Source organism: Pogona vitticeps, chromosome 3 (genome assembly GCF_051106095.1).
Source record: "Pogona vitticeps strain Pit_001003342236 chromosome 3, PviZW2.1, whole genome shotgun sequence".
In the NCBI taxonomy this organism is placed as follows: domain Eukaryota; kingdom Metazoa; phylum Chordata; class Lepidosauria; order Squamata; family Agamidae; genus Pogona; species Pogona vitticeps.
The window spans coordinates 67164873-67182377 of NC_135785.1; the positions used below are offsets into that span (position 1 = coordinate 67164873).

The 17505-nt window shown below is 40.4% G+C and overlaps 1 protein-coding gene across 1 annotated transcript; it reads right to left on the reverse strand.

Moving 5' to 3' along the window:
• Positions 1-370: 370 nt before the first annotated feature.
• LOC110075346 (prolactin-releasing peptide receptor) lies at positions 371-16688 on the reverse strand. The gene is made up of 3 exons (XM_072995482.2): positions 9881-16688; positions 5571-9675; positions 371-4378 (listed from the first exon to the last, which is right to left on the reverse strand). Exon 2 carries the CDS (start codon positions 9528-9530, stop codon positions 8496-8498), a length of 1035 nt encoding a protein of 344 aa, XP_072851583.2. The 5' UTR covers positions 9531-9675; positions 9881-16688; the 3' UTR covers positions 371-4378; positions 5571-8495.
• Positions 16689-17505: the final 817 nt, after the last annotated feature.

Genomic DNA, 17505 nt, shown 5'->3' on the forward strand with positions numbered 1-17505 from the left:
AATTCTCTCAGACTGAAGCCAGTTCCAGCTGTGAAGACCTTCACTCTTGCAGAGCCGACATGCTTCTGTAAAAGACCCTCACCAAGTGTAAATAAACGTTCTCTCACACAATGATAGCAACTTAATATCAAGTAAAGATCTAGTCATATAAAGATGTATGGTCTTCTGAAATCTGTTCATATTTCATATTTTTTTTTCAAACCAAAAGCTGCAAATATGGCCTTCAAACAATGTTATTATTTGTTCTTTCTGATAGAAGTCCTGAAGAAAGTTCATCAGTCATGCTGGCATGAGATTAGGTTCCTGAAAGAAGTGTCTTGGGTTCTCCAAGTATCGTGTAACATTTACCTTTTAGCCACTTAGAAATACTGAGGTAAAAACCAGTTTTCAAATCTAGGGCTCAAATAGGGCCAAACTCTGGGGCATGTCACTAGAACAGAGAGAAAAGAATGATGATAGTTTATATCACTAGCACCTCTCTGCAGGAAGCAGAGGGGCCTTAATGAAACCCACAAGCCCCACCATAACATATCAAGTAAATGATATTAGGGTTTGCAAAAATCTCTGAAAATAGTATGAGAGACACACACGCAAAAACATAGTATAAAGAAGCTCCTTCTGATACCTGTTTAGTTTGATCAGTGGCACCCCGTCTCACAGCAAACCCACTTGCCAAAGTCTGACATGGCTTTGACTGCAATACTGTATAAGGAAGTGAAGTTGGAAGAACATGCACATATGGATTCAATGCAGGTTGAATATGAATACTGTACATCCTTTCAGGATATCATGATATCACCAAATTTTAGGGTTGGACGACATCTAGAGTGGTCTCTCCCGACTAGATAGGCGGGATATAAAATAAATAAATAAATAAATAATTGGAGTAAGTCTAATCAATCTCCTATTCCGTGCAGTATCTATAATGCTAAATGAAACCACAGCCCCCTCACAGATAATTATCAAGCTATAGCTTTAATACTTTCGGTGAAAAAACTCCAGTCCATTCCACTGCTACTCCTTAGATAATAACCTGGTTACTATCCAGAATCTGTTTCCCAACATTACACAGCATCATCAGTGTACATGAGTCCTTAAGGAGTTTCATAGGCAAATACAGACGAGTACATGGAGGAAAAAAAAATCTTAAATAGAGGAAAGAAAAGGAACTGTATTGTACCATTTTGTCATCAGGCTTAAGTTACTGATGATTTGCCAAAGGGTCCTTCCACTCCATTCTCCTTAGAATGATACAGGGGCTACAGCAAAGAAGAGAGAGAAGGAAAAAAATAACAATGTACCAATTCCTACTTAAGATTCTGTTCATTGACGGCTGACTCATTGCTGCTTCTTTGACACAGGCACTTCTTAATTAATTGGATGCTGTTATTAAATATATAATTTACACCGTACAGTGATTGGTATATGTGTTAGGTGTCCCCCCACCTCCCGATATTCAAATGATATTGGGCTGGATCCAGACTTAACTATTCTTAGGGAAGACACATCGGAATCAGTGGGACTCATTTTAATTGTAAATAACTTAATTCAGGGCTGGCCAAAGACATTTTAGTGTCTGAAACAGAGGAGCAAATGATCAAGCTGCTTAGTTTGACACATGGGGCATAAATTCCCATAAATGAGATGCTTCCTATGTCAAGACATCAATTACCTTGAATGTATTTTCTTTCTTTCTTTCTTTCTTTCTTTCTTTCTTTCTTTCTTTCTTTCTTTCTTTCTTTCTTTCTTTCTTTTAACATGCAGCATAATTTTTACAAAAGATTCAAAGAAGGTATGTGCTCTTATTCAAAATCCTGGTACTTCTGTATAATTCAAGTCTAAATCAAATGCTAAAAGGAAACTCCTGGTTGAAACTCAGGTACCTTAAAATCAGCCCTAGATATACCAAGGCCAAATACATTTCCTTTATCTTTGAAGCTTTTTACAAGTGTTAGGAATAAACAAAGGTCATATATGGGAGAGAAGGCTGTGAACAAGTAGGAACTGTTTTTGTTCCTCTATATGTTCCATGCTTTATTCTTCTGACATATAACTTGGATCATTGCTCTGGCATTATTAATTCCTCTTGAGTTGTAGACTATAATACTCTCTAGCCCCTCTTTCCCCTTCAATCCAGGACCTGCAGAATTCTTACCTTATCCCTCATGTATCTATGCATTCTGCTCCTGCAAGTGTTCAGTACTGGGGGAGACAGTGGCCTTTACATGATTCTCAATACAGTTTATACATGAGTGTTTAAAAATTCATAAAGTCCCTCCAAGCTTAGTGGGCTTACTTCTGGATAGTCAGGTCACATTCTGTTCTGTAGCAAGCATCCTGTTACTTACACACAGAGATTAGAATTTCCAATATCCTGAAGTGGCTTAATGAGTAAGACACTTCAGGACATCAACTGAACATTGAACTGATGCCACTTAGGAAATAAGCACTTGTATTTTTTGCTACATATCAGTTGTGTTACTTGATATGTGACAAGAAATACAAGCTTTGACTTTTTAACTGGCTGCAATTTATCACTGAAATTTACATCGTTGGATTTATGCCAGTGGGAGTCAGGTTTCTGGTCTGTGTTTTTCAGGAGGCTGGCCTGTAAAACAGAGCTAGGCCAAATGCTACTGGACAGGATATTTAACACAGTTTGTGAAGAAGTGCTTTCTCAAGTAGTAAAGATGTGTTTGTCACAGCATGTGATTTTCCTCATCTATACTTTTTGGACTTAGCAGCCTTGTTTTGCGATCAGTCAATGTGGAAGCTAAATATGGGCTTAATTTGTGAATCTAATTGCTAGAAATTGTACCTATGAGAATTATCAATATTCAACATGAGATGGTAAACATGATTCCAATATTCAGTCTTTCTGCTCTGTCAGTGTATTCATTGACCTTTTAAATGGAACTAGCAAACAATCCATCCTTTGGGTAATTAATTCTTACTCATAATGCACCATGTGAAAACAGTAAACTACCCTTCATTCTTATGTTAACCAATAAAGCATTGTAATTAAGTGATATTTTTGAATGCAGAAAATACTTCAATTTCCAGGCTACTGTTTATGAAACACTCTCCGCAGCACGTTGTCACACTTCATCTGTCCTTGAAACAATTGCAAGAGTGCTCAATTAATATATTTCCTTGAATAGTAGTTAACACAAGGCTTCTAAACATTTTGTTTCTCCAAAACATGATTTTTCTATAGCAAATCAAACACTAGCAAATTAGCAAATACAAAGCAAAGCAAAGCGTGATGCTTATATACCGCCCCATAGTGCTTCAAGCACTCACTGGGCGGTTTACAAGTTAATTATGCAGGCTACACATTCCCTCCCCCCCAGCGACCTGGGTACTCATTTTACCGACCTCAGAAGGATAGAAGGCTGAATCAACCTTGAGCCAGCTACCTGTGATTGAACCCCAGGTCGTGAGCACAGTTTTGGCTTCAGTACAGCGGTTAACCAGATCTAGGTTGCAGGTGTTAGTGACATGGGCTGACAATGTCCCCTGCCTGAGGGAACACTTTATCACTGGCCACACTTGTTGGTAGGTAAGACAAGAGGTTGGTCTCTTTTGGCTTGCAGGGCTCCTACATATGTGCCTTTGCTTCTGCCATGTCCTTGCTCTGGGCTGGTGTCTCTTGAGGATAATCTTCTACTCTATCAAGAGTCCCAGAAAGCTTGCTCTGTTGTTGCAGGGGGTGAGAGACCTGGAATCTAGAATGGAACTGCTGGTACTGCTATTTCGGATGCTATGGACATTATTAGTTTCTTCCTGCTATGTGTGACCCCTCAGTGCTAGCCAGACCTTCTTCACTAGCTGCTGCTGCATGTGATAGACAGTAGGTTAGCATTGCCGCTCCCTTTGCTGCTGCTTATTCAGTGCTCACTGTTTAATTTGTGGGTCCAAGGTGGTTGGTAGAATGTACTCCTTCTTTTCCCACCAGGAGGCAAACCTGTAGTGCTTGCTAGCCAGGAGCACCACTTCAGGCCAGAAAAAAAATCTCCTTTGCAACCACAGAAGCAGCAGCATTGCTGTTGCCGCAGATCAGTAGATCCCAACAGTTTTGACACCAGGGACCTGTTTAGTCGAAGACAATTCTCTGTCCACTGGTCTTTCCTAGTGACGGTGTTAAATAAATAAATAAATAAATAAATAAATAAATAAATAAATAAATAAATAAATAAATAAATTTACTTACTTACTTACTTACTTACTTACTTACTTACTTACTTACTTACTTACTTACTTACTTTTATACTGCCCATCTGGCTACCAACACTCTGGGCAATTCACCGTGCGATAAAACAAGCAATTCAAGGAATGGACATCATCTCCCCAAGTTGCACTCTCTGAGAACAGTCCTCTAGGAAGAATCAGAGCCAGGACAAAGCCGAGTCACCAATCTCCCACCCAGAGAGTCTCACCAGGTTGAAGGCTGCTGAGAGGTCAAGGAGACCAGTAGGGACATCTTGTCCCTGTCGGTCTCCCTCAAAAGGTAATTCTGCAAGGCCACCAATGCCATTTCCATGCCATGATGTGGGTTGAACCTGGAGTGGGATGGGTCAAGGTTCGGCCACCAATATGACAACTGAATATTGTCATATTGCTGGTATTGGTGGAATATTGTTGTATTGTTTGGGGGGCTCATTACTGGAGTTGTATGCTGTTTTTTTCTTCTCGTTCTTCCACTTCTTTCAGCAAAAGCTGATGCCTTGGGGTAAGCAGCATTCTTCTCCAAGTGCCAAATGCATCTACCATTCTGCTTGCTGACTCTACCCAAAGAAGAAAAGAATCTGATTCTGCTACAGAAGAACACAACCCCTTCCAATGAAAATCACAGAGAGAGAGAGAGAGAATCAATTCACTTAATAGATCTTCCTATACAGTGGTGCCTCGCGTTACGATGTTAATTCGTTCCAGCAAAATCGCTGTAGAATGAAAACATTGTAAAGCGAAATTTAAAAGCCCATAGAAACGCATTAAAACCTGTTTAATGCGTTCCGATGGGCTTAAAACTCACCGTCCAGCGAAGATCCTCCATAGGGAGGCCATTTTCGCTGCCTGTCTTGTGAGGAATCCGTCCCTAAACACAGTGGGGAGCCATTTTATTCACCCGGTGGCCATTTTGAAACTGCCGATCAGCTGTTGGAAAATCGTCATTTTGTGAAGAATCGGTTCCTGAAGCAGGGAACCGATCATCGCAAAGCGAAATTCCCCCATAGGAAACATCATTTTGCAATTTTGTCATTAAACGAAGTGATCGTAATGCGAGGCACCACTGTATCTAACAAAATCTTATTCCTCTGCCTGATATACCCAAAGGAGCCTAACCTCATAGAATATTTCCTGTTGATTTATAGTGTACTAATAGATCTACTAATCCTAATTCTTATTCTTAACTACATTAAGTAAACAATATACAATGAGATGTAGACAATGTCAATGTAAATGGAAGGTTCAGAAAAGGACACAGAGAAAACTGCTACAGCACAGGCTTGTACCAGAGCATATGCTAACAGCAAGTGCTCAAAGGATTTATAAGCAGCTAAACCCACCTTTCAATTGGAAAGAACCGATGTGAAAAAAACCTTTCTGGTATTTGTGCCTTTCCAGATATCATGGGTGCAGATAGATATCATTTACAGGTTTTGCTCTTACCCCAGCCTTCCTCCTTTGCGAAACCCATGTTAACCCCAATAAGGAGACACCAAGTACTCTGCCTTCACTACCTTTCATTTCAAAGTGTCTTTAAGTTTCATTTCTCAAAAATTCACTCCAGGATGCCTGAGAAACAGTTTTTACTTTCACTTCTTCCTCTAGCAACCAGAAACCCAGTCTTTTGCTTTTTAATCTATAGAAGTAAGTGGGACTCAGGATATTAAGAATTATTATTACAGATATTTGGAAATGTCAAATTTGGATTTGGATATATTCAGAACTATCTGACTATGGCATTATATGGTGAATTCCAAATATTTCCGAATCCAAATGCACATCCTTACTTAAACTTAAAAGTGGGGTTAAGGAGTTGTGGGTTTCACGGCCTATGTTAGGAGAAAACAGGTGCTTGTGTAACATCAGTGTTTTCAAACATTCAAAACCCATTCTACTGATGCAAATGTAAAAACTCTATCATTAGTTCACTTACATGAGGGTTGATGGATTCTGGTTTAGATAGTAGGAGTAATATCATCCAAGAGAGTAGCAGTAATACCCACCAGGAAAGTAATGAAGTTATACCCATATATTAAGGGCAGGATTGTTGTAGGAGAGTAACATACAACAACCTTGCAGTGAAATCTGGGATTGTTATTTTGTTATTTTCCTTCCTGCCTGCCTGCCTTCCTGCCTTCCTAAATAGAGTTTTGAAATTATGTTGATTGGAATACCAAGATGGGGGAGAGGAAAAGGGATGATTATTATCCCATGGGGGGTATGGGGCATTTTGCTGTTGGAAATATAAAGGGAGGATAACACTTTTTACATAATGAAGAATAATGCATAACCACAAGTGATCTTAAAGGATTTTTTAAAAATCTGCTTGAATTTAGGCACACTTAAGCACTTCAGTTTTAGTTGCTACAAATTCTTGATCTGTTTATACAGAGATGGGGAGAGGGGGGAAGAAAGAAAAGGGGATTTTTTGGGGGGGGCTGGTCTGACTGTGGCATCTATGATCAACTGATGGAAGTCATAACAATATCGCAACTGGTTTTCACAAAATGTCAGTCTTTGAATTGTTTAGGATTGGCACCAGAGGAAATTACAGCCCATGAGTCATTCAACAAATGCATGGTAGGCAAAAATACATTTTAAGCTTTCCCTAATATGGGAATACAACTGTTAAGAAATACATTGTGCTGGCATGCTGTCTTTTATACTTCTTACTACTTGAATGTAACCTGTCTGATTTCCCCCACACACACACACACACACTCATATGGCTCAATGGCACTTTGCAGACAAAAGGCTTGCCACCTCTGCTTTATACCGAAAAATAAAGCAAAGAGGTTCAAACAGAGGTAACATATACAGCAATTTAATTTGGTTATGGTTTTATGCTATGATAAGATGCCTTTAGATCATACTAATTGATATCTGCAAATAAAAATTAAAGGACCTCATTTATATGCACATCAGTGTTCTTTTACATGTATTGGACAATACTCCAGTCCACATACAGTGCATTGGGCCAGGAAAATCTTGCTGGCTCCATAGCATGCTGCATGATTCATCTATCTTACTGATGTTAAATGGGTTTCAGTCTAATTGAGAACCTGGATGAGAGATCACCTAGAAACATGCCTATATCTCAGTGCTGAACTGAGACTTGGGACGCACAGGTTTAAGTCCCCATTCTGCCATGAAACTCACCATGTCTCCCTGGGCCACTTTCTCTTTCTCATCTTGATCCCCCACCTGGTATTGTTGTGAGGATAAAAGCTGTGCTGAGAGGAATTATGTGTGCTGATTTGAACTTATTGGAGGAAAGTCAGGATACAAATGGAACAAATGAATGGATGAACAGATAATCAAACAAGAAAAGGGAGTCTATAGATCAATAGCACAAATCCTATGGGTATTTTTGTGAGGTTTGCATAACAGTGGTTAATTGATGAGGTTTGGGGCATGTACTCGTTACATGCCTGGTCACATGCCCAGTTACACAACTGAGTTGTGTCTTGGCACCTAATCAGTTAGCTGCAATTAACCATGGCAATTTATGCAAACTTTAGGCAAACACCTATAAGATTTCAACCAGTGGTCCCTTGTGGACCCAGATGTTCCTGGGCTCCAACTCTCAGAAATACTGGTCAGCATGCCAATGGTCAGAACATCTGTCCATTGTAGTCCCAGAATACCTGCAACCCTAAGTTTGGGAACCACTGATAGAAATGCACTAAATAAGGAGAAGTATATTATCAAGTTATTTATTTCTGTCAACACTCCCCACATGTTTTCCCTCAGGAGAAACTTAAAACTCCTCCGTACACTTTTGCTTTTAGCAAAACTGAGCAACAACTGGAGAATATGAAATTCATACACATTGACTCACACTACTTTAAGGACCATAAGGATTTCATTGGTATTACAATACCTCATTCTTTATTTTCAGATCCTGTCTCATCGTAACCTTTCTCTTTACGTGGCTGCTGCTCTTTACTAAAAGTCAAATATAGCTGCTTCCTTCCTTTACTTTCATGTGCACACCCCAATTCTAACCTGAAGAATTCACTATTTACATATACAGCAGCAATATTTTCAGGGTAGTGTGTGCAAAGCAAGAAATTGTCTGCAAACTTCCTTCAATCATGTAAATTATTCCAATCAAAAAAAGTCAGTTGTATGGTGCATAATTTGGGTTACATTAAACTTGGCAGCCCGCTACCCATTGAGAAAACTCACGTGTCAGTCATAGTACAAAGACTTGTAACATTCATGATGGGAGAGGCAAGACAGCCCTGGGAGAAAGCCCCCATTTACAGCACCACACTGGCCATGATACAATTGGTGGCCGGTCCTGTCTTTTTCCTTCGGCAAGCAAAGATTTTCTTCAGTTCCCCTCTAAAGCTGTCATGTAGCCAGGCATAAAGGAAGGCATTGGTGCAAGCAGACATCATGGCAAACCAATGGCAGAGGAGCTGAATAAGGTTAAAATACTGCTTGTCTATCAGTTTGATATCTATGTCCTTGATCACATTAAAGATGTGCAGAGGCAACCAGCAAACTCCAAAAGCTGCTACCACCAGAACCAGCAGGCGAAAGGTCTTCCGTCTTCTGGCTCGGTCACACTCAGCTTGGTTCTGAGTAACATTGCCAGGGACAACTCGGTTTTTCAGCTTGACAGAGATCTTCAGGTAAGACACAGAGATTATGATTAAAGGCAGGACATATGTGAGGATGAGAGTGCTATAGGCATAAGCTAGGCGATCCCTCTTCCGATGGAACCAAAATTCTTCACAGATAGAGAAGTCCAGCTCTGGGAATTCTGCATGGTAAGTGTGGACCAAGGCAGGCGCAGCTAGAATGCAACTTAATATCCAAATAGCAGCCAGAATATAGGCACAGATTGGTATTGTGAGCCTCCTTTGGAGTGGATAAATCATGGCATGGTACCTGTCCACAGCAATGACAGTCAGGGTGAAGACAGAGACAAACACTGTGACTGGTTGCATAAGGAATACGAAGTAGCACATGAAGCGTCCATAGATCCACCCTCTGGGTTCAAAGGCATAGGCTAGGGTCAAGGGAACACAGGTGGCACACATGAGCATGTCAGAGAATGCCAGGTTGCCCACCAGAAAGTTGGTGACATTGTGCATCTTTTTAGTCTTGCAGATAACATAGATGAGGAGGTAATTCCCAATGATACCAATGAAAACCACAAGGGAATAACAAGGAATGATCAGAGGTTTGAAGAACTGGACTACCTGAAGCCCCAAGAAGAGGTTGCTAGCATTGTTGTGGATTGTGGAAAGCAAGCTCTGGGAAGTCAGATTCTCTGGGTTCGTCATCTTTCTCCTTTGTAGTTGTGCTGCCAGTTCCACACATGAGACGAGCACACACACAGAGGCAGACACATACACACCTACAGTTTTGTTCACATCGGATGAAGAATCAATTCTGTCTTGGCCACCCTCAAAATGAGTGTATATTCATCTGCAAAAACAACAAAACAGAATAAAACCCAGAACAAAGGTGTAAGCCTCAACACTGTTTTTAAAATTTATTTATAAGAAAGGTCACTTCAGATGCAATCAGCCTGCTCAAATTCTGACTTGTACTTCAGCTTAAACCAATAGCTTCAAAAACATGCAACTGAGTAGATAATTACAGCCAGTACAGTACTGTGTAGTATACTCACAGTGGTTGTCACTAGAGGCTAAGTGATTGTCTTGAATATGCCATTTGACATCTGCTGCTTCCAGTTTATTTTCTGTCCAAACTCCGTAGCCAGATCTGTCTGTATCCTCTCTCTCTCTCTCTCTCTGTGTGAGAGCAAAAGGAAGGAGGGGAGAGGGAGAGGGAGGGAAAGTGAGCCCTGCTTTATGTATTATGAAGCGCAGAGCAATGCTTTTAGCAGCCTTTGCTACTTACTCATTATGAATGTACTATGGAAGGACGTACCTCCATTGGCTATCTGGGGTACTACATGTATTCCTTACATGCCTTCCTTAAACCATCTTTCGTTCGTGAAACACATTATTCTTCTTGTCATGCATCTCTACACTACTGTGTCATGAAACAATAGAACTTTATCATGCAGTATCTGGGTGGAGACTCCATCGTCCTGGATGTCTTGGTAAGACTCCTGAAACAAAATCTGGCTTTGCCACTCTTGACTTTTAAGCAATGGATTAATTCTAAACATGCTGACACCACTAGAGGGACTCAGCTACATAAAAGTTGATCGAACTTGCTGGGCAATCTATATGTAGCATTGATTCATATTCAGTTATGAGTGTGTTGGGGACTCTAATTACTGGGCTCTAATGTACAGTTAGAAGCCTTACATTTACATTGTTTATTTTCAGTACATCTGTAGTGCTAAAAGGAATATGGAAATTATATTTTGAACCTGCTAGACTGACATTGCTCAAAGTGGCATTTCATTTTTGTTTTGAAAGATCTAGTCATTTCAGCACAGCTGTTTGGATGCATTGTGTTAAAGAGTTTGTTATTTCATTTGTTCTCAACATAGTAGCTTAGAATTTAGGACTACTTTAGTACTTACGTTGCCATTCTGTCTGCCTATTTGTGATTGAAAATGATTTCAGTCAAGAAAGTGCGGAAAATATAAAACCACTTAGGCAGAATCATAATCGTCTCTTGGCTGCCACTTTTTATTTTATGTTTGAATTATTTTCTTTATACCAACAAACATTAATTTCATTTATGGTAATCCAGAAAATATTTTGTCACTCTGTGCCCATGCTCAGAATCATAAACATCTCCATTCAGAGAACGTCACAGTTATTTTCCAAGCAATTGATGAAAAGTTAAGAGCTCTCCTCTCATAGCACCCTGATGCAGACAGATGATTATGTCCTTTGGTACTGCTGACTGTTATAGCCCTCTATGGTGGCCAAGGCTAGCAGCATTTTCATCCTGGTTTTCAGTATCTGTTCTGCTGTACCAGAGAGCAATGCCAATATTTGGTCTTCCTATGGTCCTTGTCTCAAAGGAACGCATTCAGTTTATCACTGCAGTGCTATTAAAGAAACAGAGCTTGAAAAAGATTTGGGTATTTGTTTGTTTACTGTAGCTTCAAGGATACCCCAGGCAACATGGCCACTGGCTATGCTAGCTGGAAGATTCTAGGAAGTGTAGTTCAAAAAGCATTGCAGCATTTCAGGCATGTGCAGACAACCCACAGCATGCACTGAGGAACTCAAGGAGAATCAAGATTTCATAATAGCATTTAATTTCCAATCACATTCCAAATGCCATCTATTCTTCTGATGCCAAGCTGTGTTAGATATGTTCCTGGATGCCAAGCTGTGTCGGGCATGCTTCTGCTAGTGCCTTTTCTCAAGATGCTAATTAACTCTTCCTAACATTATCAGAACCACTGGCTGTGGGCCACCCACCAGTAAACTACAGGATTTGGGCTTTAAGCTGATTTTAGGCTGATTGAGTTCAATTAGAATAAATTGACTTAAATAGAATACTTTGTAACTGGATTCTGGATTTAGTTATGGACTCTTTCTGTGATCACAGCAGCCCTTCTTTTCCAACCAGTGCTGTCAACGGACTTATATCTGTTTCTTCATACTGAAGTTACTTTGCATGAACCTATCTACAGACACTGTCTCACAAGAAATTTCAAATTTCATACATCTTCCAGAAATGGCATTTTCCCTAGATCTCTGGTGTTATTATCAATCATCTACTACTGTACTTACTGAACAATTAAAATGAGAAGAGATCATTCCTGTAACTGTAAGGGCTTTCACAGAAATCTACCATAAAGGTATCTTGAGAATGAGCCTGCAAATATTGACCAGCATGATTCCGACATCACTGGTCTGTTGTTCAAGTGAAGCCACTGCTGTTTAACGTGATTTATCATTGTATTGTTCATTTTCAAAAGGTAGTCATGTTAGTTTATTTCTGCATGTGTAAGCAACCTAAAAGAAAAAAGGAGAGGAGAATAAAGGAAAGGAAAAAGAAGTGTTTCTCATAACCAGGGTTGGGTAATCCAGGGCCAGGATGCCAAAATTTAAAGACCCCCAAATTTGCTACAAGAAGGGTGCAAACACACCATCCTGAGGTACCCATACCATCTCCAACCACTCTTCCTTGATACAAAAAAAATACAACACAGGTAGACTAATTTTGGGCCACCACATTCATCCATTTTCTCTCCACATATGGCAGTCTCATGTAACCCAAGCTTTATCAACAGGACATCAAAGCCCCCAGCATTAAAATTAGTAATTATGGCTCTTTTAGTATGTCACTTTGTAGGCTGCCAACTCTTGCTGACCTACCACTTTTTTAATGTGAGAAAGTGCAGTCTTAAAGTCACTGGAGGAGAGGAACTCTGTTTCTCTAGGTACAGTGGGCCCTCGACTTACAGACGGCTTGACTTACAGACTTTTCGAGTTGCAGACTTCTCTGGCTGCAAAATTCAGGTTCGACTTGCAGCCGGAGAATCAACCTACGGACCAGAAAAAAAACCAAAATGGAACAAAAACGGCCAATTATGGATTAATCGGTTTTCAATGCATTGTAGGTCAATGGAGACTCGACCTACAGACTTTTCTACCGGCAGCCACCGTTCCAATATGGATTAATCCCGCACGTAGAGGGTCCACTGTACTGTGACTGAGTTGGATTCACACAACCTCTCCTGGCTTTTTGGTTGTTCTAGTAGATGCAAAATATGGCATTGTTAGAGCAGATTGTTAAGGTTAGGAACCTAACATTTACTACCTTGTTATATTTATCTCCACTTCCTCCTAGGTCCAAAGGGCTATCAATGCTCTAAACTTTGTGAGGTAGGCTATTAGTCACCTAGGCAAGGCTTTGAGCGCAGAACCCTTTACTCAAAGTTTAACATTGGCTATATTATTATACACAGTCCTTACTCACAGTTCAAAGAGAGTCCCTCTACAGAAAAGAATAGCACGATTCTGAAATGCATCCAAGGTAGCAAGACATCCTAGGTGGAAGGGCCTTTTCCTTGCAATCAGATCCAGTGATCCTTCCTGTGTGGATGCAATACTCTCTTCCATTTCCCATTCCCTTCCAGTCTATTCTGCCCCTACATACATGCTGGATGTCTAGTGGTATAGAGAATGATGGAAATTTGAATTCTCTCACCATTGTGACTTAATGTGTTCAATGGATTTTGTGAATTGAAATGTAAATGCCAGGGAGAAAGAGAATGTCTGCCATCAGACCAATATGTGTCTTTGTCATGGGCTGCCCAGGCCAGATCTGCTCCCAGCATCCCCATCCACACATTACTCCACTTTACCACAATGAGCAGGAACATGTGAAGGGGGCTCCTACTTGCAGAGAGAGTGGCAATATGAGTTCCTCTAATTTCTAGAAAACTTTAACGTGCATTTCTAGGAAAGCTGCAGTTGCAGTCTTTTGTTCCTCTGTGGCAGTGGTTGCCCATTTTGGGTAACCCGGGCATTCCTGGATTGAGATTCCCAGAACTGGAGGACAGTTTTGCAGATACTCTGGACTGCCAGAAAGATGAACAAGTGGGTCTTAGAGTAAGTCAAGCCTGAGCTATATCTGGGGGCAAAAGTGATGAAACTGAGGCTGTTGTATTTTGAGCACATCATGAGAAGGTAAGATTCTCTGGGGAAAGATCCTAGTAAGGACATTTGGGAAATGTCTCATTCATAAAATCACCATAAATCAGAGGCAATTTAGCAACATATAAATAATAGTGAAGGACTCAAGGCATCTACATCAAGTTCATGTTCACTCTTTAATTTGCCCCTCCCAAATTAAAATGAAAGGAACCCCCCCCCCAGAACATCTGTGAATAATGAGGAAACAGCAGAGAATGTCAGGCTTATTATCTGGGAGAAAGAACTACCATCTTTTAAAATGGATGGAGCCACAAAAGTCTAGCCTTGGGTCACATAGAAAATTGGAATAGGTTACAGACTTGAGTTGACAGAATTAGAATGAATGCAAGAAAATTGGTTCTCTTTGTGAACAGTCAATGTAAATCTAGTTCTTTTTTCCCATCTTCTGTTCAAGTAACTTTCTAATATGAAAACTGGGTGTTGTGGCTCCTTAAAAATAAGAATATCTTTAAGGTAGTGATAATCCATCAGTGTGATTTTGCCAGTGGTTTATAGCCATTATTCAAAATCTTCTTGTACAGCTTTGCCTGCATATCTTGAGGTTGGACAAGCCATTGCAAAATTTGTGCCAAGGCAGAAGTCATATCCTGGAAGCAGTTCCATACACCACTGCTCAACTAGTTGTGCAGTCAATTGTGCAACTAATTGCGAATCAGACACATAGACTACCTGGGTGTAACTCTCCATGAACATCTTCAGATTTAACATCAATTGCAATAGGATTTCAGCCAAAGGCCAAAATCATATTGCTTAATGTAGTAAATTGCACTAGAGCAGGCAAACTGAATCAATGGTGAGTTGACAAATCATTTCTTCCATAAGTTACATTGATTTATTGGGCCTATTCTAACTGCAACTTACAGGGGTGCCTTGACTTACGAACTTAATTGGTTCTGGAAGATGGGCGTAAGTAGAAATGGTCATAAGTTGAAGCACCATTTCCCATTGAAATGCAATTAATCCATTCTGGCTGAAGGGGAAAAAAATCACCAAAAAAATCACTGCAAGACTCATTGGAAACATGATTAATCCCTTCCGACTTGAGGGGAGGGGGAGAGAAAAGCAATCAGGCGTGCAAGTCCCGTCAGAAATGCACAGAAAACAAATGGAGCAGATTGGAAATGCACAGAGAACCAAGGGGCCAGGTCAGAAATGCACAGAGAACAACAGGAGCAGTTCAGAAGTGCACAGAGAACAAAGGAAAAAGCAAGGGAAGCATGCAAAACCCATCAGAAATGGGGGGAAACCCCAAAAGCAACCAAACCCCCCAAGAACCATCAGAAATGGGGAGAAAAACAACCCCCCCGATCCTTTGGAAATGGGAAAAAACACTCCAAAAAGCAACCAAACCCCCCAAGATTGATCAGAAATCAAGGGGAAAAACAAACAAACAAAAAAAACCTCTTCATTACCCATCACAGCACAGAAACATAACCCCCCAGCCCAAAACCACATTGCAAAAACACCCAGAACAGTTTTTAAAAAGCAGAAAACAGCACCTTACCTTACCAGGCAGCCTTCTCTGATCACACACTCTCTAACTGCTGGGGCGAAAGAGCTACAAAGAAGCAGCCTCATCGCCACCTACAGTTAAAATTTGAATTTCCTGCCTTTTTCCCCTGCCTTTTTCTGTTCGTAACCACAAGTCAAAGAAAATTTTTGCAGCTGGAGCTGGTCGTAACTCGAAATGGTCATAAGTAGGGACGTTCATAAGTCGAGGTGCCACTGTACTTTAACAGAGTAAGTCACAATTAGAGTACGCCAATATGAATTAATGGAATCTACAAAGGAGATGACTCACTTATCTCCATTGATTCAATAAGCCTACTCTGGTGCAAATTACCACACTAAGCAAAACGATTTTGTCCAATATATTTCAGCAAGCCAAAAAATGGACACCAACATGTATTCCATTATGGCCACCATACTACTCCCTGAATACATTTCATTATCAAAGGTCCAGGTAAGAGTGTTCATCAAAACAGACTATGTAGGAAGGGCCACAAAACTGTATCTTACAGAATCATGGAATAATTTAGTTGGAAGCCACCTATAAGCTCATGGAGTCCAATCCCCTGCTCAACACAGGAATCAAAAACAAAGCAGATTTAACAGATTATCTCCAGTTTTCTTTTGAATTCCTCCTAGTCACTCTAGGCTGTATCTGCTATCTGGATTGGACCACCAGAACCTGGTACTGTCAATCTATTCAGGCACCTTCTTGGTTCACCAAAACCAGACTTAGTAACCAAATTCACAAGAACTGGGGGTTGGGGGAGGTATAGCAACCCTGGGCATTTTATTGAGGGTGGGGTCACTTTTTCTTTTACTATGGAGACTGTTTAAAATATTTGTACATTGTTTTGAACAGCTTGAATCAGATTGCTTTAGATTCTTTTAAATATCAGTTTTATTGATTTTGCCCACTCTGAGATTCATCATTATAGGGCAGGTTAGAAATACTTGAATAAATTAATAAATAAATAAATACACAAATATTAAAATATTGGTCATCATGTAAACATTAAACACCTAAAAAGGAAAGCAATTGTACCTGCATGGTAGTGCAGCTGTGTGATTGTGCAGCAGTGCAAATCAACGTTCTAAATGTATTGCCCACCTGCGGACTCTGGATTTTGTTTTAGTCTTGTGGTTCAACACAGCTTCATTCTTTTAGGAGTCACACACCAGTGTATTTACTAACTCACGAAGATGTGCAAACTGCATCCACCAAAAGTATCCATAGGGATGAGACACAATATGAAAAAGCTCTTCCTCTTGCTGTTTACATAAATGCAAAGCATCACTTGGAGTTGTAATTTGTTGTTGTTTTTTAGTCATTGTGTCTGATTCTTCATGACCCCATGGACCAGAGCTGTCTTCCACTGCCTCCCGGAGTTGGGCCAAATTCATGTTGGTCGCTTTGATGACACTGTCCAACCATCTCATCCTCTGTCATCCCCTTCTCCTCTTGCCTTCACACTTTCCCAATATCAGGGTCTTTTCCAGGGAGTCTTCTCTTCTCATGAGATGGCCAAAGTATTGGAGCCTCAGCTTCAGGATCTGTCCTTCCAGTGAGCATTCAGGATTGATTTCCTTCAAAATGGATAGGTTTGTTCTCCCTGCAGTCCAGGGGGCTCTCAAGAGTCTTCTCCAGCAACATAGTTCAAAAGCATCAATTCTCCAGCAGTCAGCCTTCTTTATGGTCCAGCTCTCACTTCCATACATCGCAACTGCGGACCTTTGTTGGCAAGGTGATGTCTCTGCTTTATAAGATGCTGTCCAGGTTTGCCATTGATTTCCTCTCAAGACGCAAGCGTCTTTTAATTTTGTGGCTGCTGTCACCATCTGCAGTGATCATGGAGCCCAAGAAAGTAAAATCTGTCACTGCCTCAATATCTTCCCCTTCTACTTGCCAGGAGGTTGTAATAACTTGGAGAGAAATCTACACTACCCTTGAGCTGGCAGATGATAAACATCTTCCTTGGCCATCTTAACAAACAGGATCTGTTCCTTTGGACACAGGAAATGTGGGAAAGAAATCTCCAATTTATACATTGTGATTTTGTGGATTTTTTAAAAGGGAAATGATTTTATTCTTGAACTCATCTGTCAGTCTCATTATGGGTAAGCACCTTTACTGGATCACTAA